This window comes from Artibeus jamaicensis, unplaced genomic scaffold, assembly GCF_021234435.1.
Source record: "Artibeus jamaicensis isolate MK-2021 breed Jamaican fruit bat unplaced genomic scaffold, CSHL_Jam_final contig_482, whole genome shotgun sequence".
NCBI classification, from domain to species: Eukaryota; Metazoa; Chordata; class Mammalia; order Chiroptera; family Phyllostomidae; genus Artibeus; species Artibeus jamaicensis.
Window position 1 is genome coordinate 682,536 of NW_026521857.1, and position 26,615 is coordinate 709,150.

Consider the following 26,615-nt stretch of genomic DNA (forward strand, 5'->3'; position numbering starts at 1 on the left):
TATTTGAAAATAAGTGTGTGTTGGATTGAAATACATTAGAAAAGTTAAAGAAGGAGATGTTACACTGAGTTTTTTGTTATTATTTTTTTTTAACAAGCCAACTCAATTGCATAACTTTAAAAGACTCCTAGGGTTGAAAATGTAAATGGCTCTGAAGGCCAGGAGCAAGCTGGGCAAAAATGTCAGATAAAGCTGCGCAGGGCTGCCAAAATACAACCGGGTAGCGTCTGGTAGGAAATCCTTTGTGATCCTTCTTGGCTGTAACAGGAGGGACAAGGCAACTCATACATTAATCCTGAACTTGGGAATGAAGTGTAATATTACAGATCTCTGGGACAGCCACCAAGAAACTGATTCTTCATAGAAGGTCTTCCTTTGTTTCACTGGACAAAATAGGAATTGTGGGAAAATAAAAGCCCTTTTTCCGTATTTCTTCAGGCCCATCATCTCATTAATATATAATTCTCAAGGCAAGAGACTTATTAGGTAGCAGGTGGTAAAAATTAGAAGGGAAAATCCTTACTAAAGTATATAGATAGGTAAATAGATAGAGTTATAAATATATCCATTCAGTACTTTCTCTAACTCTTCCCTTTGAAGGACTGAAGAGCAGTGTGGTTTTCACCTTCTTGTTCATCCAGCTTGCTATTCCTTCAGTTTCCAGAATACTCTAATATAGCAGTCACTTAAATATACTCACAGAGAAAGCTATATAACTCAATGAAACCAGTGGTTATTTTAGCTTTTAGAATAAAACATACTCATGTCACACCCCGTTATGCAGGGGGGGCAAAGGTAGCTTTATAGTTGTTAGTACGCAAAAGAGTTCAATCTTGTATAATTCTTTATTAATTAGTGTATTTTCCCATATTATGTAAACCTACTTTTGCCCCCCTGCATATTAATTAAAAATCCTACTTAAGCAAAATCCCAATCCTCTGGAATCTCTTCAAGGGACTGTCCATACAGTTAGCCACTGTAAACATTACTGCTTCACTCTAAAGTCACTAATCATCATTATAAGGCTGAAAGCATCAGAATATGAATTAAGAAACTCAGGTTCCTGTCTTAACTCTGAAACAAGTTTTGTGGCCTTGAACATCATTTACATAGTACAGCAGTGGGGGCTGGGGGGACAACGTCACTTCCTGTGATGACTGGATTAGCTGCTTTTGACACCAGTTATCTAGAAACAAAGACTTTGTAAGACAAGTGCTCATGGAACAGAAATACACTAAAGATGATCAACTATGCTTAGAATAAGCAAAACAAGTGTTGCTCATGTGTGATTCGATTCCAGCACGATCACTGTCTTAATGTGAAATTTTTTTCTGTCTTTGGTCACACTCTATAACTCATACCAAGAAGCTCTAGTTTTATACATATCCAGCATATGAAAAACTGAAGAAGTAATAGGATTTACAGACTGTATAAATTGTAGCCTTGTGGACAAAAAAGGGCCACATACTAAACCCTGAGAAGCTCAGGGGGTGCCCACATGGCAGGACTTACAAACCCAGAGACCAAAGTAACCACACAAGTGGTATAAATGTAAAAATTCCTAACTCAGAGAGGGTCATGGTGGGTAGTCACATCATAGGCCTACAGCTTCCTTGACAAAGGTCAACCTTTAACGTTGAAATTTCAGTCTATTTTCATTGTGCATCTAAGATAACATGCCTTTGCAACGTCAGAGTAATGTTCTTTTCCAGATCTCCTGAAAACACAACCGCAGGCACCAGAGCAGAAGACCACATTGTTATCTTGTTGCCCACACACCACCTTTATGTGCTGTAAATGTTAATGATTAACTATCCTGTGCCCACCAAGGTAAAAGACACATGTCTGTTTTACTTTTTATACAATCTCAGAGATTTCCTTGCTTTGCTTTCTCCCGCCTCCCTAATCTACCACCATGTAACCCATTTAATGTTTCTTCCTTTGATTCTAATGTATTAAAATAAGTTGCAAAACTGCCCTTCTTTGGAGCATTTTCTCAGTCTGTTGAGACCTTGGTTCCAGGCAATTGTCATCGATTTGGCTCAAATAAATTCTTATAAACCTTTTTCTCTGGCTGGACATTTTTTCATCAACAGCCTGATTTCACATGAACTATAACATAACAATATGAAGTATTAATACTGTTGTATTAATTAAAGTATTAATACAGTAACTATCTTTCTGTTACAGAGTAACTATCTTTTCTTACAGAGATTTAATATTTTAGGTAAAATAATATTTGAAAATATCTGGCAAGTTTTGATGTGCTTACATCTCCATTTCTTAAACCTACCCTGTGCTTTATGGAAAATGACTTTTAAAATGTATTGTAGTAAAAATTAACATACTTGTTTATAAGGATTTCTTTCCCAACACATAGTACTGTAAAGGAATAAGAATTAGCTCTTTATGGTCCAGAGTTTTTGTTATGGAAAACTCTGAAAGTAAACACTGAAAGGAAAAAACATAGAATGGAAAAAACAGAATGACTTTTAAACCTCAGACAAACCAAGGAGTATGTTATTGGCTCTCATAAAATCAGAGAATCATAGACATCTACCATAATTCAACTTCCCTCCCAAAGCTAAATATCATTGCTTTCTACAATAATTCTGATAGAAACTACTCACCCACCTTACTGAAAAATCTTCAAAGACTTCTACTTTGCAAAATAGCACATTCTATTTTTAAACATTTCTTAGAAAACCCTTCCATATTCTGAGCTAAAAATGTTTCTCCATAACCTGTTACTCATCAAGCTTAGTTCTTCCCTCTTAAGTCGTACACGACTAATAAGTTTCCCTCCACATGAAAGCCCTTCAGACATTTGATGCTAGGTATCATTTGACACAGCCTTCACCTTTCCTAAGCTAAACAGCCTCAGTAAATTCAACTTTTCCCATTCTTCTTTTATTTTACTCCCTCCCTCCCTCCCTTCCTCCCTACATGAGCACTAATTGAATATACTAGGTATTAGACATATGTCCATATGTATGAAGTCAATTCTAGGCCCTCACCTTCTTTAGAATTCTTTTCTGGATTTATTTCAGTTCATCAACATCTTTTTTTTAAAGAGTCCTCAGAGGTATTTTCAGAATGTGGAGGAACTATTACCTGTCTTGCTCTGAAAGCCCTATTTCTATTGATATAACCAATTTCTTCTGCCCGTGCCTTGCTAACATCTTTCCCCTAATACCATTCCTCCAAATGGGACCATTTTGGACTTTTGGGGGTAAAATCTACAGACAGATGGATTTCATTTCCATCAATCAAATGTCTGTAGTTTCTTCATAAACATGTAAGTTGCTTTGCTTACAGGCTGTCTTTTCCTCTTAGAGGATTTGGTTTTGCTTAGAATTTGGATGTAGCATTTTAACTCCATAACAGGTTAAAACAGGTTCTTAGAACACCGTATGTCTCCCTTGTTACTGCTGCCTTGATAAGCTATTGCTTGTTTTAACTTTCTAATTATTTCTTTGGCTTGGTCACTTTTTATAAAGAGGTTTTACTGTTGGCCAGGAGCAGGTATGGACAAACAGGCCAATCAGTGATGGGATGGCTTTAGTCCAGCGTAACAATCTCCATCAGAAGAGTAAACTGCTCCCAAGTTATAATGATTGCAGGCTTTCTTTTTCCTTTTTAACTTATTGATTAGTTTATATTTAAAAAAAGAGAATTAAATTATCCCTCATTAGTTACCTACAGCTGCCATGTAGCTTGCTTTTTTAATTTTTTAATTTTAAAATCAAGGAGTTCCTAATTTCCAAATCACCCCCAATATTACTGATTTCTTTATTACAGAAACAATAGATGATGATAAAAATAATAATAAATGCACATAGTTAAATGTATCTACTAGGTCATTGTATTTATTGGTTATATTACACTTCATCCTCTCAACTACTCTCTAAAATAGGTATTTTCATCTCCTTTGACAAATCAGGAAACTGAGAGAGAGAAGTGAAGCAGCTTGCCTAATTTCATCCAGCTAGTAAATGACCACCATGCAGGGGTGTCCAACCTGCAGCCCACACACCTCATGAGGCTCAGGATGACTATGAATGTGGCCCAACACAAAATTTTAGTTTACTTAAAACCTTTTTTTTTTTTTTTGCTCATCAGTTGGTCATTAGTGTTTGTGCATTTAATGTGTGGCCCAAGACAATTCTTCTTCCAGTGTGGCCCAGAGATGTGAAAAGTTTGGACACCCCTGGTCGAGGAAGGCTGTATCTTCCTGCCATTCATGTAGATGGTGATTATTTTCAGGTAATCCTGGGTTTTGTGTGAGGAGGAGTTCACTTAAGGCTATGGTTAAAACAGTAGCATGGCATTCTGTGTGGTTTGCTGCAAATTATGAGAGTTTCACAAGGGTTCTAGTCTTGGTTCTGACACTAAGCAGCTGCAGTAACCCTGGACAAACCATCATCTCTGAGAAACATCTCCATTATCTATAAAAAAGAGAAAAATAATCTTAACTTCACAATATTAGGAAGATTAAGTGATTTCATACTTGTAAAAGCATCCACAACAAGCCTGTATATCCAGGAGAAGCTTAACAGACATTCAGTCAGTGTCCTGCATTTTCAAATCCCAATTCAGGGACACATTGTCATATCGTTGTATCTCCCATTGCCGCCATACTTGGAAAATCTCAAGGGAGTGACATCATATAGAAGAAATGTTCCTTCTTTAATTAGTGATTATCTCAATGATATATATTTTTTGAAGAATCAGGAGAGGAAATACAGTGGTGTGAAAAGGAGAGTAACGAAATCCCAGTCTCAGTGTTAACACTGGAAACGGATCCAAAGGATACTCAACGTAAATATTTTCAAAGACAACACAGGGTAAACTGGAGATTAGGGGCAGGGAAGTGGGAGGATGCAACTTGCAGTGGGTTCAAAAGCCCTTTACAACTGACTTGCAAGTGGGAAACACAAATATTTATGGTGCATAATTTGAGTAAAATTCCTTTCCTTACTTTTATGCTTCTTTCTCCAACTTGCCTCAGTTTCCCTAGCTGCAAAAAAGAAATGAGAGTACCAACTTCCAAAGTTGCTATGAGGATACATGAAAACAGGAAAGATTCTAAGCATATTAATTGGGATACAGTAAGAATTAACTGCTATTATTATTCGGCTATTCTCTTTTCCCACATGGGGAAACATCCTTATTCCTTTCACTGATGTCCAGAATGACAAGCATGCTTTACTATGTTGTCCTTCAGCTCTATCAAACTGCATGGATGCTCAGTCTGACCTTGTAAGGCCTTTCAGATGTTGATTAAGTCAGGCAAAAAAGGGTTAGGAATTAAGAAAACAATAAAAGGTTCTCTCAGGGATGTGCTCTAAGTCCTTTCACCTACTTGGAAAAAAATGTAAAAGCATAAAAATGTAGAGAATGGTAAACTATAAATATATCACACATTTAAAGGTGTGTCCTATTTGTTTCCACCCTTTTAAAATTAATTCAGTAAGTACTTTTAATGTACCTATTAGGTGCTGGGAACTAAGAAATAAAATATAACTCATAAATTATTATTCCCTTTGTATATCTTTCTAATCCTGTGTCTCTTGTTCCCTCCTCAAACATAACTACTATAAACAATTTGATGTCAAGCTGTCCCGTCCAGGTTCTTACATATTTATATTCACAGCAAAAATAGCATTCTTTGTGCATTTGTACATATATATAAATTACATCATACCTACCTTTCTGCAGCCTGTTGTATCATGCTGATACTAGTTCATTCACTGTAACTGCTGTACCATATTCTATCATGTGACTATTCTATACTATTATGTACCCATTTCCTTACTGATGGATATTATAGTTGTTCCAGTTTTTGCTATTTCAAACAATGTTGCTATATACTAATGTCTTTGCATTCATAAGTAATTTCTCTGGGAATAAATCTAGTTGTGGAATTGCTATGTTGTGTGAGGAATACATTTTTAATTTTAGTAAAAACTACCATATGCTCTTCAAAACTCATGTGATTTTCTACTGTTGTCATTTCAAATTTTTGCCAAATTCATAAGTGTTGGATGGTTTTAATTTGCATCTCCTTATCACTATTACAGTTATTCATGCCTTTAAAATGTTTATTGGCTATGTGATTTCCTCTTCAGTGAGCTGCCACTTAATAACCTCTATCCATATTTCTAATGGACTGCCTGTCTTCTGTTTATTGATACAGAAAAGTCATTTGTATATATAACAATCCATGTTGTTATATAGATTGCAAATAACTCCTCTTAGTCTGCTACCTTTAAAAAAAACCTCAGCCTATAACGTTTTCTATCACCTCAAAATTTTTACTTTGATATGACTAAACCTGCCATTTTTTAGGGTCTGTTGTTTTCAGTCTTGCTGAAAATATCATGGGTATTGGGAAAGCCAGTTGGTATAACGAAGCACGCAATGTGACTGAAGATTAAGAGACACAGATATGAAGCGGGTCTGAATCCCCAGTCCACCATTTACTAGTTGTATGATGGAATAATACAATCTCTGAGTCTGTTTCCTCAAGCATGAGAAAGCTGCTTTACACATCTGTCCATTCATTCAACAAGTATTCTTTCTTTAAGTAGCTATGACATGCCGGCACCATTCCAGTGCTGAAATTGCAGTGGTAAATAAGACACACACAGTTCTTGCCTTTATAGACCTTATATTGCAGTGGGGGATATAATAACCAAATTAAAAAAAAAAACAACTAAGTAATATGCAACTGAGATGATATTTTGAAAGTGTCCTCTAAGTTAAGAATATTATGCAAATATGCGGTATTATGATTGCCATTATTAGGGACATTGTGGAAAGTTTCTCTAAAGTTGCTTACAAATTGAAGATGTAATTGTTGTATTTTATGTGAAAATGAACTGATAGTCAAGTTATATAAGACAAACGACTACTAGGTAAAAAAAGAGTTTTACACTGGAGGACATCATGGACTTTCACCAAAACCCCAGAGACTTCATTCCATTTGGGTCAAAGCATTCCTCCAGACTGGTCTGAACCAGTTTTCCACACAACACCTTTACACCAGCCAGGCTGGTCTATTCGCTGCCCTCAACCTGTGCAACCTATCTTCTACTTTTCTTACCCGATCTTAGTTAGCTTCTTTTAAAACTGTCCTCTCCTAAATCATACAAAGTTCATTCCATATTGCTACTTATTTCAGTTTTACTCATGTAATGGGGTCCAGAAGTTGGGGTGCCCAGGAATACAGGATATCCCCCATAGGCCTGGAGGATGGCCACTGAGCAGACATGGAGCTCAATGGCAGACAAGGAGCAGGGCCACTGAGAGTTATTTTGCATATCAGTAACAGCTTGATAAATAGTTCCTTTCCTTTTTACCAAACTGGCACTGAGAGCCACAGTTCCTAACACCTGGGTGCCAGCAAGATGAACCTAGAACAGGGGAGAGAGGGTTTGTTTTGGTGACAGTATCTGGGCTCCCTCATGGGTTCCATTCTATGACACTCATACACTTTGAGTTCTCATCAATATTCGCTACTTCTAAACTGACAGGAAAAAGGTGGAAAAAGAAGCTATGTACATATAGGCATTCTTTCCTCATTATTTTCAATACAATATAAAAATCCAATAATCTTTTCTACTTAGGATTTTAGCAACTGAAATAATGCTTATTAACTGGAAAAGGCAGGGAATGAAAAAACTGTTTTCTTGTAGGATACACTTTAGGGGTTAAGGCATCAGATTAAGCATTATTAAGAAGCTCAAGACCATACGCAATTTGATGTAGACAGTTGGGCAAACAGCTAAAGCTTAATCTGGTTACGTGAAGCCCCCAGGATTTTCTGAAGTTGTGATTCAAATCCATAAAACAATTTTCAAAATATACTATTTTATAATATGAGTACATCTATAGGTGAAAATAAGAAAGACTTTTTAAACTTTTCAAACTAATGAGAAATTTTTTTATTTCTCATTAGTTTTGTTTTTTAAATTTCTCATAGTTAATAGAACTCATGAAGATTAAAGAAAAAGAACAAAAAAATCAGAAAATAACATCTTTATCACTTTTCATTCTCTCCAGAAAAAGCCCTGAATGTTAAACCTAATATCCATATCACCAGATAATTATTTAAAAATGTAAATAAATGTGTATTAGTCAAGTTAGTTAAATTTCTTTTTCAGGCATGCAAAAAAAAGTTAGGGTTGTACAGATGAACATAATTAAGTTTCTGTGGGTACTAGCCACTGGTTTTGAGTAACTAATGCTAGCTAGCTTGTATTAGGGACTTTATATATATTATCTTATTTGAACCAATCTTTACCATATGTCATACGTATTTTAGAGACGAGAGAAACGGAGTAGAGAATTAAACCCAAGAGTGTGTGGTTAGAGAGGTAAGTTTTCAGAAGTCAGTAACATGAAAATAAGTGAGAAGAACTGACCCACTAGTTCATCCCCCCCGGAACCTCCTTGTCTGGGCTCTCTCTCAGCCACAGACACTAAGGGACCAGATTAATTTTTCTAAATAATGCTTTCATCATTTAACTCTCCATTATAAAAACCTGGTTTACAAAATCCAGAAGAAACTTCTTAGCCTCAGATTCAAGACCCTTCAAAATTTAACTGGTCCATACAATTATCCAGTTAGTCCATAGCCGTCACAAATTTACTGAGCTGCTAATCTATACTAGGCTCTTTGAAAATATGACCCTGTCCATAACTTGCTCACAGTATAGAGTTTCTCAAATACATCTGTTATTACTTCTGGGTCCTTACCCACTTATTGCCTTAAATGGAATGTTCTGCTCAATTCTATATTCCTCCCTTTTCCTACATATCAAAATCCAAGCTATTTAAGATTCATCATCAACCCCAACTCCTTCATGAAGCACACACTACACATTTTTGCTAGAAAGCAGTCCCTCGTCCCTTTGTGCCCCCCAAGAACTAGATTACAAATTTGTGTGGACCTGATTCCTGACCTGCAGACTGCAAGGCCCCTCCCCTCAGAGATTCTGAGTCAGTAGGTATGGCTTCGCCCAGCCTAGAGGTAATGTGCATTTAAATATGTGTGTCCAATTCCTAAGGCCATGCTCCTTCTACCCCTCCTATCTCTCAGACAGCGGGTTTGATTTTCCCTCCTTTCACTAAACCAGCTCATTTTCTGAGTACTCTGGTGTCACAATCTTGATCTCAGCCTTATTCATTCTGATGATTTCAGCTATATAATTGCCAACTACCTCCTGGCCCTAAATGTGCCCTAAGCACGTTCTTGGTATGATAAACAAGTAAAAGGATTTAGGTTCAAGGTTTTTTGTGTTTTTTAAATTAACATAACATTAACATATTAATATAACTCACCTCATTAGACTAAGTTGTTTTGTTGGATAAAATGGTACACACAGGAAGGCACATTTACTGGCCTGAGTGACTTAAAGGCTCAGCTACTGAGCCTGTTTGCACCAGAGGACATAAAAGATTCTCCCACTGTACTGCAGATTTCTTGAAGCAGAGACTGTCGTTTATATTTAGATTGACAGTGCCTAGCACACCCCTATTACTGAGCATGTGTTGGATGAAAAAAATCAATGAGTATATTTAATCAAAAGTTTACTGAGACAATATATTTTCCTGTCTCCTTGGTATCAGTTTTAAAGAATGTGGTATTCAATGTAGACAGCCTATCTCTTTCCTTCAAAAGAATGAATGCAAACTATTAATTCCAAAGTTTGCACTAAGGACTTTATTATGCATCTTATATGTCTCAAGCACTGATAAGAATAGTGTTTTCAGAAATATATTACAACACAACTGGGGCATTTCCACTTACTCTCACACTATTATTTCATGGAGAAACAGGGCTTATACAACTGTGAAACTAGTATGGTTGCCTTGTGCTGGTGAGTTTGAAGCAGACTTCAGGCAGTAAATCTCAGGGGAAAAAACCAAAAACAAAAAACCTTGTGACACATGCCATTTCTTTTTTGGAGTCGGAATAGAGAAAAGGACAAAGGAAAGCAGGTAATGCCTTCCTTGAAAACACAAAGGAGTAACCATTCCCTAGACTATGGACAGAAGGACATGAAATAGCCTCTAAGTGCCATTTGACTACAGAAAAGTACAGCCAACTGAGTATTTTTCTGACAGTCCAAAGCACTCCCCTTCCTGAGCATGACTTCACCACTGACATTAAAACAATTATGAAATCTGCATTTCCAAAATACCAAGGAAGCTGCCAGCTCCAAGAGAATGTATCTTCCCCGTCACAATTTAAGGAAAGCCTCCAGAATGGGAGCAGAGAAGGTCCAAGTGCAGGCTTCCTCTTCCTCTGCCTGCCTTGGACACCACTGAACAGTCTTCCCAGAGGCAGAGAAGAAAGTCCGTTGATTAAAACTGAATTTTCTGGAAAGTTGAAATGGCCTAATTTTATTTTTTTGCATTATGGACACATTCTGATTTCTTCTTTAAAGGCTTGAGTTAATTTTTAATTTAACTCATCAGTGTTACGGTAGATAAACTATGACACTGCCAAAAAAAGCCCCCCCAAGTATCCATAATATCTGTAAAATGCAAAGATTCTATGAACCAAATTCTGCTAACCATAGAGAAAAAAGAATTTAAATATTTAAAGATTTATAAATAAACCTAAATGAAGAACTCTTTATGAAAAATTTACGTGAAAAGCTGTTGGTCTCTCTCTGATCAATGGGTTCGGAACGCAGACATTCTCCTCAGAAACACTGACTTCCCTTCCCTTTTAAATGACCTAATTGTCTACTTAAGGGTATCCCCCCATTTATTATACCAGTAAGTAGATTAAATTTGATATGTACATCTATTGTTCCTGATCACCTCCACTTAAAATTAATTTCCTTTGCATGCTCCCGATATACATGACATGAATCTTTTGGTTTTATACATTTAGTGTTTAAATGTTCGTGTATTTTACCTATGTATTCTGATCATTCATGGGGAAGCCATTCTGAGTTTTCCAACGCCGCTGCTTCCGTCACACTCACGTGAGAGGAGCACATTTACACTGGCTCCTCTCTGAGGCCCCACGGAAGAGGAGAAGAGGTGATATTTTAGGAGTTGGAAGGTTCATACGTGGTTTTGCTACCTCTAATATGTGACCTTGGGTAAATCATCTATCTTCTTCGAAACTTAACTCGATCCCCTGTAAAGTAGGTATGTTGATACAGGACTTGTCTCTCTAAAAAGTTTTTGTGAGGTGTCAAAGCACATAATATGTAAAAAATGCACTGAAGAACACTTAATTGAAAAATAAAGATATTACTATATTTGTAGTATATTTAAGTGATAACTAAAAGCCAAAAAATGTAACAGATATATGTAAAATAATTATTCAGTAACTTCATAAATTGTAGCTTTGTTTATATCACTAAGACAGAAATTTATTTTTGTTTTGGTAACAACTTAATGCTATAATTATAAATCTCATTATATAGAAATAATGATATAACTTATCCCCTTCCACAAATTTGACTGTGAGGTGCAAACAGAGTTGTATGAATACATACACAGTATCGTTTACTAAAAGGTTACACAGCCATACGTGCATTGATGAAGCAACTATATTACTGAAACACACCTAAACTGAACTGTAATAATTTCAAATGCATCAAAGAGATTTTGTTCCTTGAAGGACTTGTACTGTGAATATGTCTGCAAATGTCAATTTCCCAATTCTTCCTCCATGAATGGTAAATGGGATGTGAAGAGAAAAGAGCACTGAACTGGGAACCAGCCTTCGCTTTATCTACAATCAACTGTTTAACATTTACTGTATGTCAGGCATTTGCCCAGCAGGGTGTCTAACCTTTTGGTGTCTCAGGGCCACACTAGAAGAAGAGTTGTCTTGGGCCACACAATAAATACACAAACAGTAACAAAAACTGATGAGCAAAAAAAGGTTTTAAGTAAATTTACAATTTTCTAAATTGTAAATTAAGGGTAAATTTACAAAATTTACAATTCATAGCCATCCTGGGCCGCATACAGCTGGTGGGCTGCAGGTTAAGACACCTAGAGATACATCACTGAGCAACGCAAATAAAAATCTCTGTCCTCATGAAGCTGGCATTTGGGTAGAAAGGGACAAGCAAAATCCTTATAACATCGTAAGTAAATTATTAGAGGATTCCAAGTGCTATGTAAATGAGTAAGTATTTAGGTTATAACTGTTACGGGGTGGGGGAGGATAATGGTGTAAGATTTGGTATGTGTGAACATGGTAGTGCAGTTTCCTGTGTTAAACAGAGTGGTTACAGTAGGTCTAGCTAAGAAAGTATTAGGAAGACTGCCATACAGGTCTCTGTGGGAAAAAAAATCCAGCCAGAAGAAAAAGCCAGTGTAACGGTAAGCCCCATTTGATTTTGACAAAATAATCTTGTGAAAAATACTCCATTTTGCAGATGAATAAACAGCGTCTCAGAGCGACTTACAGGGACAGAGCTAGACAATAATAAAGCCAGAACCAGAAACGAGGTTTCTTGACTCTAGGTCCAGTCCCATTCTTTTGTTTTGTGCCTCTGTTTACTAAGCACAGAGAGAGTGCTTCGTTTCCTATGAAGCACTAAGTAAATGTAAAGTGCCATCACTGCTGTGGGTGTTGCTATTATTATTCCTCAGGTACTCTGATATTTCTTGAAAGGTAGATGAAGATCAAATAATTTCATTTCCTCTTCCTGTGGTTTTTTTCCTTCCTTTGTGCTTCCTGGGGGGAACTATTTTAATATCAGATTATCAGTTAAAGTAATTATATTTCTTTGGCTATCTGATAAAGAAAAGACATTTAACATAAATAAACTATAAAATAGCATTTATAACAACATGAAAAAGAGCTGATGAAAGGATGAAGAGAACATGTCACCCAGCGATTCAGTAGAGAACTATTTCTCAAGAAGGGAAGGGGGAGGGTCTTTGAACGTATTAGGACTAGAGGCCTCTGCGTTAAGTTACTACATGACTCTGGCCTTGAAGAAATAATAAACTTAAAGTAAAAATGTTAAAAACAGAGACCACAAAAGAAGAAAAAAGCAGAAAAGATAAGAATAGCAAAAAGGGGGTTGGAAAGGAAAAGAGATTTAAAAACGCTTTTTCTAGTAAAATGTGAGAATATTATACAATTAACAATATTAAAGAAAAAAAGAGTGAGAATCAGATTTCAGACACAGTAGACCTGAGAGCTGGTGGAATTACCAACAGCAAAAGGGAACAGAGAGGAGCATCTGAAAGGTGAGCTTTCTTTTTGTCATTCTAGGTTTAAGGTGGCAGTAAGTTCTCACAAGTGGAAAGGGTCTAACAGATAAGAGGTAAATTTGAAAGAGGTGTATCATCCAGAGCTGTTTTGTCCAATACAGTAGTCTCTCACCACATGTGGCTATTGAGCACTTGAAATTGTGGCTAGCCTGAACTGAATGTGCTATAAGTACACATATACACCAGTTTTGAAGATTTCATATTAAAAAAGAACATCATATCTCATTAACATTTTTACATTGATTGCATGCTGAAATAATATTTGCACGGATTGAGTTAAATGAAATACATTAAAATAATTTCACTTGTCTCTTTTTAATGTGACAACTAAAAACTCAAAAATTACTATGTGGCTTGATTTACATTTCTACTGCACGCTGCTGATATAGACATGTGTTGGCATCACACAAGGGAAAGCAAACTTAGAGGTAAATCTTAGGTGTCTCAACTGAAAACAGACGTGGGAGAAAAAGAACACATAATAGTTAATATTTACTGAGCACTCTAAGAATGATGCTTATTTTAAGTACATCATCTTATTTGTTCCTCCCAACAACCTTAGGAAATATTAGTCTTTTACAAAAGAAAAAACGGAAGCCCAAAGAAGTTAATCTGCCCAAGGTCACAGTTAAATGTTGGCACTGGGATTCAAAGTCATGACTGATCCTAAATCTCGAGTTCTAAATTGTCATATCTTCAATTCTAGAACAATTTATACCCTGCAACTGTTAAACTGTTGGATTTTTAAATGGTTATATTCAAACTAACAATTTATTAGAATGGTTCATTGTCAGTGTAACTGATATACCAGTGCCTGATTCAATGAGGAAAAAATACAAATGTGTAAATTTGTAACTTTAGAATTATGATGAACTACTACTGATGTTGGCATGTTTTCACCATGCTGGGCCTAGGAGTTTCCAGGGTCACTTCTTGTCCTTTATCCATGTGTACTCCAAAAAAACTCAACCCTGTCCTGTGCAATGGTACAGTGGAGGAGATGATGGACATAGCCCAGAACAGCAGGGCCCTGTTTTCTGAATATGACTAGATCTATGGCATGGATCCACTTAAATTTTAAACCATAAAAGAACCTGAACCTCCCAAATTGTGATTTAAATGTTTTGGAGGGAACCGGATTAAATTGAAAGCTTTTGTTGAAGAACCAAAAAGTAAACTTACCCAAATGGATAATTTAAAAATGGACTTTGTCACCCTTACAAATGCAACACTTTTGAGGAATAGAAAGGAAAAAATAGCTTGGTATTTATAGACTGGAATCATAACACAGCAAAATATCCTAGAATTATAAATTGGGATAAAAAAATAAGGTGCTTTTATGTTTGTTTGTACAAACTTATCTTCCTTTCCTTTTTACCTGTAATTTCTACCACCTGTTTGGACTAGACAGTAATCATAGAACTACTGCATGTATACAGTGATGGTTGTAAGTGCGTCGTTTTCAGACACTTGTCCACATAAATTTTATCAAGCAGTTTGGCTCAAACACTTCTCCGGACTTAAAACAAGGGTTGCCATCAATTTACACTATGGAAATGGAAAAACAAAAGGGAATTTCAAGAGAAGAATTCTGTTTTGGAAGAAGACTAATTAGTAGAGACATCCTGAAACTGTTCATGTTAGACATGAATCTGAAGGGGTGTCTCTTTCAACTGACCTGCTAATTTATGAATTTTACCCCAGACCCTTCCCACTCCCTGCCCTTTTTTTAGTGAGATGACTTGGACTCGGTTATATTTATAAAAATAGCTTCTCTGAAGACCCAAAGTTACTGAGAAATGCTTATCTAAAGAAGAAGTATCACAATCGTATAGGGTAGAACTTCTAAGAGCCTGCCCTTTATTTTGGCTTTCAGGTCAATTCCCATGACTCGCCCATCCAGTTAAGGAGCGATCCTTGGATCGCTCCTTACTCATTACAGTTACCTTACTCATTACCTTGTTACCTTACTCATTACAATTCATAATGATTTGGAACAAAGATTCAGACCTGGAAGGGAAAAGCCCTAAAAAGGATTTGTCCACTCATATGCCAAGGTGTCAAGAGCATAAAGCTGACAAATCCAGACATAACAGATGGTCAACCAATACTCCTATCATGGAGGACCACTAAACTGACTCTCTTCCCTCCAAGAATATCCCTCCTTTCAAAGTTCACTTGAGATTCTCATCATTACAATCTTCAATTGGGTATTTAATCCTTGTAGCTGTGCTGCTTCCCATGTGTACATTAGCATAAAGTATGCTGCTTTGTTGGGTTAATTTTAAGAACATATTGAGCACTTACTATGTGCCAGGCACTATTATATGCAGGTACTAGACATATAGCAGTGGATAAAAATGACAAAAATGTTAGCCTTACTGAAACTTACATTCCAGTGGGGAACACATTCAATAAACAAGATAAACAAAATCAATAGTAAGTTAAACATTAGATGCTGAAGAAGAAAAAAATGGAACAGGCAAGGGGAATATGAACTGTGGTGCGTTGGGTGGGCAAGACTGTAATTTTGGGTAAAGTGGCCAGAAAAGGCTTCACATATAATCAGATAAATAATGTGCACTAGAAAGGGTAGAATGGGCATGATGTAGGACGGATTAGTGTTAGCTGGAGTGGGGAAGGGACAGGTGATCGGCATACTTTAATCAGCCCTGAAGTGGAAAGGAAACTACATGAAAGGGAGGAGAGAAGCAAAGATAAAACATGTACCACTTTAGACAAATGTGGGCTCCACATTTCGCCTAGGACTGACTGGTCCTTTGAGCATGGCACAACCCTTTCTCTTTTTTAGCCACAGACCCAGGCTCTGCTGCCAAACCAGGCAGGTCATGGGACACCAACAGACATTCCCCCACCCTCGCCACCACCCCAGCAAAGTCCAGTACTGGCTTGAGAAACTGAGAGAGTAGTTGTTGAAAGAACACTACAGAGGGCCCTCGATCCTGATACATAAATGAAAACCTACCTACTGACACCACTATGCAAACCCAGGGAGGCAAAGGCAAGGACAGACACACCCCCTGGACGGTAGGCATGGAGCACAGAGACACGAATTCAAGAGCTTAGAGCTCAAACACCGGAATTTCCCGACGCTGGGTCGATCCTACAGGAGAGAAAACGGCGTTGCCCACGCCAGACGGTGGAGGGTGGGAGCGAGGGCCAGGAAAAGGAGGATGTGGGGCGGCGAGCGGGCCTGGCTGCGGCGGGAGGAGAGCGAGTTCGTCGGGCATCCCCGGCGGTGACCAGCAGCGGCCACACAACAGGGGGCTGGACGCGAGCTGGCGCCTCGAGGGGCCGGGACGGGACCGAAGACCCGGACGAAGTGCCCCACACCCGCCGGCCTCGGCCCGACCCGTGCCCCCGTCCCAGCCCAAACGTTCACGGCCCCCTCCCCAGGCTTGCGCGGGCCCGGCCCCCCGACAGCGACAGGTTCCAGCGGTCGAACCCGCAGCTCCCGCACGGCCGCCCGCCCGGCCCCTTCCCGCCCAGCGCCGCGGTCCAGAAGCGAAAGAAAGAAAGGGCGTCAGTGGCGGCGCGCGGCCCCACTCACCATGGTCGCGGCGGCGGCGGCGGCAGGGTGACCCCGGCGGGTAGCGATGCGCTGTCCAGGGTAGCTGGCGTCCCTCTGCCCGCGCTCCCGCGTGCCCGCTCTACTTACCGCCACCCACGCCCACGTTCGGCGCGCGCGCCGCCCGCCCGCGCCTCCCCGCCCCCTCGGGCTCGCGCCACTCCGGCGCCCGGAGCCTCGGGGCCGTTTCGGGCGCCCGCAGCTCTTCGCCCCCTCCCCTAGCTGGGGCTTCGCCCGCCGCGTCACGTGGAGGGCTGAAGGGGAGGGACGAAGCCGGACACGCGGTGGCTCCCGGCGGCCCCGCGCGCCCCTTCCTGGGCGCGCGGCTTCTCCCAAGCGGCAGCGCGCCTCCTGCCGGGCGGGCTGTGATTTGCAGGCCCAGCGGACGCCCCCTGCGCGGGAAGACTCGTTAGCAGACTCTTTGGCAAGAGCCCACCCGCCACCTGCCTCTGACCCTGCCCGGCCCCCAACACCCCCGGAGGCTACTATACCTGCAGGAGCAGTAGGGAGGACAGGGATGTAGATAGCCAGGACACTGGTGCTGCTGTTAGTTGGGCTCCATGGCTTTCAAGCACACGTTAAAGGGAGAACAGCTCTTGCCCATGTAGGTTTGCGGGATGTAGGTGGTTTAGAAATAGGAATCAGTCTGATTCCTTCAGGAATGAGGTCGGGAGTGAGTCAGTCTGAGCAGGAAATTCCATTTCTCACACAACTTTACCTCCAGAGGATCTTATTCCAGAATCTAATGCCAACAATGGTTATTTTAACACTTATTTGTGAACAGAAAGTATAGGATCTTAGATTCTGGGCTATAGATTTATTTATTTATTTATTTATTTATTTATAATTTTTATTGCCCAAGATGACAGATGTTGGGAAAGGTAGAGAGTGATATATGACCTTTCCTCTTCTTCTTCTTTTTTTAGGATTAAGAATGTGTAGCCCTAGCTGATTGACTCAGTTTGTTGGAGCATCTTCCTGTGTACGGGGAGGTTTCGGGCTGGATTTCCTGGTAAGGGCACATACCTAGGTTGCAGGTTCAAACCTCAGTGGGGGCACGGTCAGGTGGTAAAAGGAGGCAACTAATTGGTGTTTCTCTTGCACTGATGTTTCTCTCTCTCTCTCTCTCTCCCCCTCCCTCCCTTTCTTCCTCTCTCAAATCAATGAAAAGAAAAGCATATCTTTGAGTGAAGTTAAAAAAAAGTGTACTTGCTTTATGTGGCCAGTGTGGTAAACTGGAATGCAAGCAAAGTAAACACATTTATTGGCAGTGGGAACATTACATCTGTATGTGCACAAAGGAGCCTGCAACATAAACGGAATATTCCATGCGTGAAGTGATACAGGCATATTTGTAGTTTTGTCAAGTAGCAGAGTGAATAAACAAAGGTGCCAGGTCTAAGTTTTAATTGTCGTATGATCACCTAATACAGTTTTCTATAGTTAGAGTGCTAAACATCAGGTACATATGTATTTTGCTTAGTAGGGGTGGTTAACTTGAGATGATAATAGGTAGGTATTTGTTAACTAAATCTCATAAAATTTCACTGTCAGTGGGCTCAGGAGTCAATTCTTCCATATACTGGTTGTGTGATGTTGGATTAGTTACCTAACCTCTCTGTGCTCCACTTTCCTGATCTACAAAATGGGGATAAAAATGGCACACAACATACTGTTGTTATGATTAAATTAATGTGAGTAAAACACTAGGAAAATGTCTGGTGTAAAAGTACTAGTGTTGATGTTACTGATTTGATGCCTGTGGGAATCAGAAAGTGATATCCTATGTAATGCTGGCATATTTTTATAAAGTGTCCCTATGGCCAAAACTAAGGATACTTTACATACCAGTTTCATTCATTCATTCATTCGCTTTGCTCATTCACAATATTTGAATATCAGGCTTTATGGTAAGACGTGGGGATACAATGATAAATGCACAAATATGACCCCTGCCATCAGAATCTCTGATGATCCATATTATGACATCCAAAGACTAGAAGGAAATTCACCCAAATATTCACCAAATATTAACTATTTATCTCCTCCAAATAGCAGTGTTATGGAATGATTTTTTTCCACCTCGCCCACCCAGTCTGCCAGCTGCCACCTTGTCCCTCATCCTCACTACCCCAGCTTTCCATCTCTGCCTCTCCTTCCAGCCTGGATGAACTCCTCAGTTGTCAAACTTACATCAGTTTGATTTTCTGGCAGTTCTGGTTGGTTTTTGTTTTAAAATTTGTTGTTATTCTTCTTTTGGTTGTGCAAGGAAGTGAAGCATTGGCTACCTGTGTCTCCATGTTTGTCTCTATTCTTGCAGGAAGACCCTGCAAGAATTAATTTTTTAAATTTATTTAATTATTGTTCAAGTACAGTTTTCTGTCTTATACTCCCATCCCAGACCACCCACCCAGTGCTCCCCACCTCCCCACCCATTTCCCCCCTGCCTTAGTTTTTGTCCATGTGTTCCTTATACTTGTTCCTGTGAATCCTTCCCCTTTTCCCCTGAAATTCTCTCCCCTCTCCCCTCTGGTCCCTGTCAGCCTGTTCCGTATTTCAGTGTGTTTGGTCATATTTTGCTTGCTCGTTTATTTTGTTGTTTAGGTTCCTGTTAAAGGTGAGAGCATATGATATTTGTCTTTCACCACTTGGCTTATTTCACTCAGCCTAATGCTTTCCAGTTCCATCCATGCTGTAGCAAAGGGTAGGAGCTCCTTCTTTCTTTCTGCTGCATAGAATTCCATTGTGTAAATGTACCATAGTTTTTTGATCCACTCATTTACTGATGGGCACCTAGGTTGCTTCCAACTCTTGGCTATTGTAAATTGTGGTGCTATGGACATTGGTGTGCATAGGTTCTTTTGGATTGGTATTTCAGGGTTCTTAGGATAAATTTAAAATGGATTAAATACTTAAACTGTAGACCTGAAACCATAAAAATTGTAGAAAAGTACACAGGCAGCAAAATCTCGGACATAGCTGGTAGCAATATTTTATTGGATATATCTCCCCACACAAGGGGAACAAAAGAATAGATAAACAAATGTAACTTTATCAAACTAAAAATGTTTTGCACTGCAAATGAAAACATGAAAAAATAAAAAGAAAACCCACAGAATGGAAGGGCATATTTGCCAATACATCTGATAAGGGGTTAATATCCAAAATTTATAAAGAACTTATAAAACTTAACATGAAAAAAAAACAAATCAATTAAAAAATGGACAAAGGATCTGAAGAGACACTTCTCCAAAGAGGACATACAGATGGCCAGGAGACATATGAAAAGATGCTCAACATCACTAATCATCAGAGAAATGCAAATTAAAACCACATTTCATACCTGTCAGAATGGCCATCATCAATAAATCAACAAATAACAAATGCTGACGAGGACGTGGAGAAAGGAGAACCCTTTTGCACTGTTGCTGGGAATGCAGACTGGTGCAGCCACTGTGGAAAGCAGGATGGACATACCCCCCCAAATTAAAAATAGGTCTGCCTTTTGACCCAACAATCCCACTTCTGGGAATATATCTGAAGGAACCCAAAATACTAATTCAAAAGAACATAAGCAACCCTATGTTCATTGTTGTGTTGTTGACAATCACCAAGATATGGAACCAGCCCTAGTGTTTGTCAGTAGATGAGTGTATAAAACAACTATGGGACATTTACACAGTGGAATACTACTTGGTCATAAAAAAGAAGAAAGTTTTATCCCCTGCAACAGCATGGATGAACCTGGAGAACATTATGCTAAGTGAAATAACCCAGTCAGAGAAAGACAAATACCATATGATTTCATGTATGTAGAATCTGATGAACAAACTGAACTAACAAACAAAATAGAGACAGACTCATAATTATCAGGATGACAGCTAAGTGGGGGAGGGTAGTAGGTGGAGGGATTGAGCAAAAAGGAGAAAGGACTCATAGATATGGACAACAGTGTGGTGGTTGTGGTGAAGAGGGGTATAAAGGGACAAATGGTAATGAAAAAATACAATTAAATTAAAAGGAATTGCTGCTACTTTGCAAAGAAAATTTGCATGAACACATAAAATGTAATAGTTTCCATCCTGACTTGTTTTTACATTAGACTGATTTCCCTTGCATGATCTTTCCATTGTCATAAAGAAAGATATTCAATGATAAAACTATATAGCCTTGGCCATGTGGCTCAGTTGGTTGGAGTGTCATCCCATAGTACCAAAATGTTGCGGGTTCGATCCCTGGTCAGGGCACATGTGGGAGGCAACCAACTGATGTTTCTGTCTTACATTAGTGTTCCTCTCTTTCTCTTTATACCCCCTCTGTAAAACCAATAAACATATTCTCTGGGGAAGGTTAAAAACAAATAAAATAAATTTAAAATAATGAAACTATATACGTCAACAAAAAACTACTAAAAAATTTTGTTGATCCCACCAAGATGACAGGCTAATAAAAAAATAGCTAGCCCTGACCAGTGTTGCTCAGTTCAGAGTGTCATTCTATAGAGCAAAATGCACTGGTTCCATTCCTGGTCAGCATATATGCCCAGGTTGCAGGTTCAGTCCCTGTCGGAGGTGTGTGAGAGGCAACCAACCAATGTTTCTCTCTCACATCAGTGTTTCTCTTCCTCTCCTTCTACCTTCCTTCCCCTAAAAAACAAATAAATAAAATCTTTTAAAATCCAGTAGCTAGAGTATAGTTTTATTAAAAATCAGCTAATAGATTGTCTTTGTTATAATTCTTATCAGTGAATAGCAATCTCCAAATAATTAACATTTTTTTATTAGTGTACTGGTGAATGAGTCCCCTGGGAGATAGAGATGAGGAAACTAAATGCAGTTTAGGAGTTTGAAAAGCCTTTTTTTGCTTGACACAGGTTTCAACCATGTGCATTGTTGCAACCCAAGCAATGCCTTCAACACCTGAGGAACAGACCAAAGGGATCCTAAGATTAATCCACAAGTCATAGCAGGCAGCCTCAGTTTATAACCTCAGCATTCTTTTAGCTCATCATTCTTTATATGTGGCATTTACAGGTAGCTATTGGATATCCGATATAAACCATGCTACATAATTCAGAATAGTAGCTCACAACAGTCCTGTGACTAGCCCCACTATTCAGAGGGGGAAACTGAGGCTCAAAGAGGTTAAGTAGTATGTATAAAGAGGTTAAGTAACTATGAATTTCTAATTTTTTCACATTACAGTGGGTTTATGCATCTTTTAAGTCTCTTTACATCTCTATACCCCCCAATCTTATTTAATTTCTTTTTTTCTTGCAATTTATCTGTTTCTACAATAGAATTTCCCACAGTCTGGATTTGTACTCTGCCTCCCCAGAGTACGGGTTCACATGTGCTTCTGACCTCTGCTTTTGTAAATTTGTAACTAGTTCTAGAGGCTTGATCAGATTTAGATGACTTTTAGTAGTTTTCCATCAGGGAGCACATAATACCTAATTGCCACTTTCTGTGTGTGATGTTTAGGCATCCCTGGGTGCTCAGTGCCTACATCCAGTGATTCATTAAAGGTTGCAAACTTGTGATACTCTATTTCAATCATTCCTTCTTCATTTATTAGTTTACTTACTTCCAGAAACTTTCCCTTATATACTCTTTGGCTAACTATAGCACAGTTTGGGTAGGAAGGTCAAGATAACAGTTTTAAAATGAAGAGTTGATTCAGTACCGTGTAAAAAATCAGGGAGAGAGTTGAAAGTTTAAATATGGAGATAAGAACAAGTAGAATTTGGAAATACTCAGGCAAGCTGCCAATATCAACAACGCCACATTAACTGTTGGTGCCCAGTTTGGCTTTTTTACATGTACCATGTTCTATCTGAAAATAGATTAACTTGCAAAAAAATTCTGAAATCTATATAAGCTCTCAAAAGAAAAAACTCAACTGAGAAGACTTTAATGCGATTGGTCCTGTTAAAGGGGATAGGTCAGAACTCAGGAGGAGAATGAGTCATGAAGAACTGAGTAAAATATTTCATGGCTCTGGGGGGAGGCGGTGGGGAGAGGTGGAACAGGGCACAGGGGGCATAAATTGTACTGGACAAATACAGTACAATAAAAAATATGTTACACGGTTCTCTCCTTAAACTAGTTGGATAGAAAGGTCTATATGACAATCTTGATATAGTCCTTCACCATTCTCTAACTAGTTCTCAAAGGCAATTTATAATTAATTTGGTTATACAAATTCTTCAGTTGATATGAGAATTTTACTTAAAATGTTAATTCCAACAGCCTTTACAGCTTCTATCACGTAGTACACATTCAATTTACAGTTAGGACAAAACTACCTTTTTTTAAACCCTGTGCCAGCTAAGGTTTCTCTGACATTCTAGTGAGAATCTAATTAGATTCAAAACTCTTTGAAAAGTATATTAATATAATTAACAAGGAAATGTAGTCCCTGAACAAATGCTCGTGTAATGATATAATTTATATAAACATTATCATGAAAAAATGTGTTTATTACTCTTGCAAGTCCTGTATTGTGCCAGCACTGAGGGATTTACAAAAAAATTGGGAGACATAGTTCCAGCAATTTTCTATTGAGCATGATGACTGCATTAGGAGTGTCTGTTTCATAGATTCAGGCGTGATCTCTGCATTGCTGACAGGGGAGCTGAACATGGTACTGGCAGTGAACAAGCCTCACCGTGGGGCCTGTTGAATTCTAATACAATAGTTGCAATTTAGGGAACTAGGAATTCACTTCTAGAAAACTTACATGTTAGAGCATGAGATGAGGTTAGCTAGCAAGAAGTATTACTCTTGAAAGAAGAGTAATTACCAATGAAAGAAGTAAAATTTAGCTCTTTTGCATTTTTCTCTATTTTTTTTTGTCTTTTAAATATACACACTTCGATCTGTAAGTGCTTATGCTGATCATCCTCCCTGTATTGAAATGGAATGAACTGGAACTCACCTGCCCTTTTACATTAAGGTCTACAGCAGCATTAAAAAGATACACCAATACCTAGAGTCCTTGGTGCAACAATTTGATGTATCATTTCTAGTGAACTGAAGTCACTAAATTCTTGAACTTTGATACACAGTAGTCATTAAGGACCTCACATTTGGTAGATGACCTCTTTTACCATTCAACTATGGACTCATCCTGCTCTACCCACCCTCACCCCACCTTCAGACTCTCTCCAGCAAGTGCTGCACAGCTTTGGATTTTGCTAAATGAACTTCTGCTGCTGACTATACATAATTTTACCCTCCAGACTAAGCTGTATCTAGTAGCCAGACACTTTAGCATGTTATGTCGATAGTCCTTGGAGCACATTGATAAGTGCAAAGGCCTGACCACTTTTTGAATTCCTTAAACAAATAGTTTAAAACAAACTTGATGTCCTTTGCAACTGGGCAAGGGACAGGTCAATAACCTTTACTCCACTTCAGGAAAAAGAAAAATCAAATAGAAAGGAAAAAAACCCTAAACCATGTTTTAATGAGACTAATTAAGATCCTTTACTCTCCAAGAAGAGAGGTTGCACACCAAAATTTAAAATATGAAATAATAGAGACCAAGAGAGAAGTGCATAATTTCAGAGGCTTTTAAAAGTTGTCTAATAAAGTCTTCCTGAAAAAGAAGGTAATAACAACATTTAATTCTTAACTACTTTTTTTTTAAGTGGGAAGAGCTGAAGAAATAAAATGTTAGCACTGAAACAGAGGAGAAACTCCCACTACAGCCAAGTTATGGTGATGGGGTGGTTTTCTTAGACACGTGCCCTTGTTAGGGTCATTGATGGATCTTTGTCTGCACTCTATTTGCCCAGTAGTATTATGTGGAACTCACTGGCACTGAATGTCTATCAAAAGCCAAATTGACAGAGGAATTTTTAATGCAAATTTGTCATTTTTGTAGTCTTATTTCAATAGTCTACATTCACCTCTGCATTAAGCCAGATTTTTAGAAAGAATGTGAAGACATGGACGAAATCAAATTTGCCTCCACTAAATTCTTTGATTCATAAGAACTTTGCTCAGTACCATCATTTGATATTAAGAAGTGTCCTAACAAGCACCTCCATGAGATACTTGTACGTTAATGTAACTAAATTTTTTAAAACTATTTGTCCTACTAGAAGGGGCCTGAGATTAACATACTTACAACTTATTTTTAAGTGGCTTTGGTATGTGTGGCTGTACCAGAACAATTTCACTTGCTCTAGTGACTAGAATAATCATCAAAATGAGCTCTAAAGAGTTAGTCAAGTAGAAATACCTTCAGGAAGACCAAACCTCAGTCCATTATTCATCCGCCCATTCAGTAGGTTTTACTGAGCCCTTTTAATGTGTTTGCCACTTGCATGTCTTCTTCAGCAGGGTCTCTTCAAATCTTTTGTCCATTTTTAATTGGGTTGGTTGCTTTTTTTATTACTGATTTTTGACAGTTCTTCATATGTTCTGGTTATAAATTCTTTATTAGATATTTATGGTGCAAATATTTTCTTTTAGTTTATGGCTCATTTTTTCTTTTCTTTAACGAAACCTTTCAAGGAGTCCTTAATGTTGATGAAATTCAGACTTTAGATTTTTTAAATAAAATATGCTTTTGTTTTAAATTTAATCTATTTTTAAATAAATTTTATTGACTATGCTATTAAAGTTGTACAAATTCTTATAATTCTTATTTTTTATTTTTTTATTGTTGTTCAAGTACAGCTGTCTCCATTTCTACCCTACCTCAGCCCTCTGCACCACACATCCCCACCTCCTACCCTCTAACGTGCCCCCTTTGGCTTTGCCCATGTGTCCTTTATACGTGTTCCATAATGGACCTTCCCCTATTTTCCCCCACTATCTCTCTCCCCATCTCCTCTGGTTACTGTCAGTTTATTCTTTGATTCAGTGTTTCTGGTTATATTTTGTTTGCTTGTCTGTTTTTTTTATTAGGTTCCACTTATACATGAGATCGTATGGTATTTGTCTTTCACCACCTGGCTTATTTCACTTAGCATAATGCTCTACAGTTCCATCCATACCGTAGTAAAGGGTAGGAGCTCTTTCTCTCTTTCTACTGTGTAGTATTCCATTGTGTAAATGTACCACATTTTTTTTTGATCCACCATTTACTGATGGGCACTTAGGTTGCTTCCAGCACTTGGCTATTGCAAATTGTGCTGCTATGAATATTGGGGTGCATAGGTTCTTTTGAATTGGTGTTTCAGGATTCTTAGGGTATAAATCCCAGCAGTGGTATTGCTAGGTCAAAAGGCAATTGCATTTTTAGTTTTCAGAGGAAATTCCATACTGTTTTCTACAGTGGCTACACCAGTCTGCAGTCCCACCCAACAGTGCACTAGGGTTCCCTTTCCTCCACATCCTCTCCAACATTCATTGTTTGTTGCTTTTTTTATGATGGCCATTCTGACTTGTGTGAGGTGGTGTTTCATTGTGGTTTTAATTTGAATTTCTCTGATGGCTAGTGATGCTGAGCATCCTTTCATATGTCTCTGGGTCCTCCATATGTCCTGCCTTTGGGATTCATTGTAGATAAGAAATATTTTGCCTTCCTGAGGTCACAGAGATCTCTCCCATATATTTTTCTAGAAATTTTGTAGTGTTATGTTTCATATTAGGTCTATGTGGTTCATTTTCAGTTAGTTTTTGTATTTGGTGCAAGGGAGAAATAAAGGTGTGTATGTATGTGTGTGTGCATGTATTTATTTTTGAATATGAAATTGTTCCAGCACCATTTGTTGAAAAAGATTATCTTCTTACCTCTGAAT

At 38.4% G+C, this 26,615-nt stretch overlaps 1 protein-coding gene and 1 long non-coding RNA gene across 2 annotated transcripts in view; one reads left to right on the forward strand and one right to left on the reverse strand.

Annotated features, from left to right (window-relative positions):
• Window positions 1-17,079, reverse strand: part of ELOVL2 (ELOVL fatty acid elongase 2) — an 83,959-nt gene extending 66,880 nt beyond the window's left edge. The window contains exon 1 of the mRNA XM_037152888.2: window positions 16,841-17,079. Coding sequence (XP_037008783.1) covers window positions 16,841-16,843 — 3 coding nt within the window. The 5' untranslated portion in view covers window positions 16,844-17,079. The remainder of the gene's footprint in view (window positions 1-16,840) is intronic.
• Window positions 16,194-26,615, forward strand: part of LOC128627893 (uncharacterized) — a 28,741-nt gene continuing 18,319 nt past the window's right edge. The window contains exons 1-2 of the long non-coding RNA XR_008392186.1: window positions 16,194-16,317; window positions 17,785-17,870. This is a non-coding gene — a long non-coding RNA (uncharacterized LOC128627893). The remainder of the gene's footprint in view (window positions 16,318-17,784; window positions 17,871-26,615) is intronic.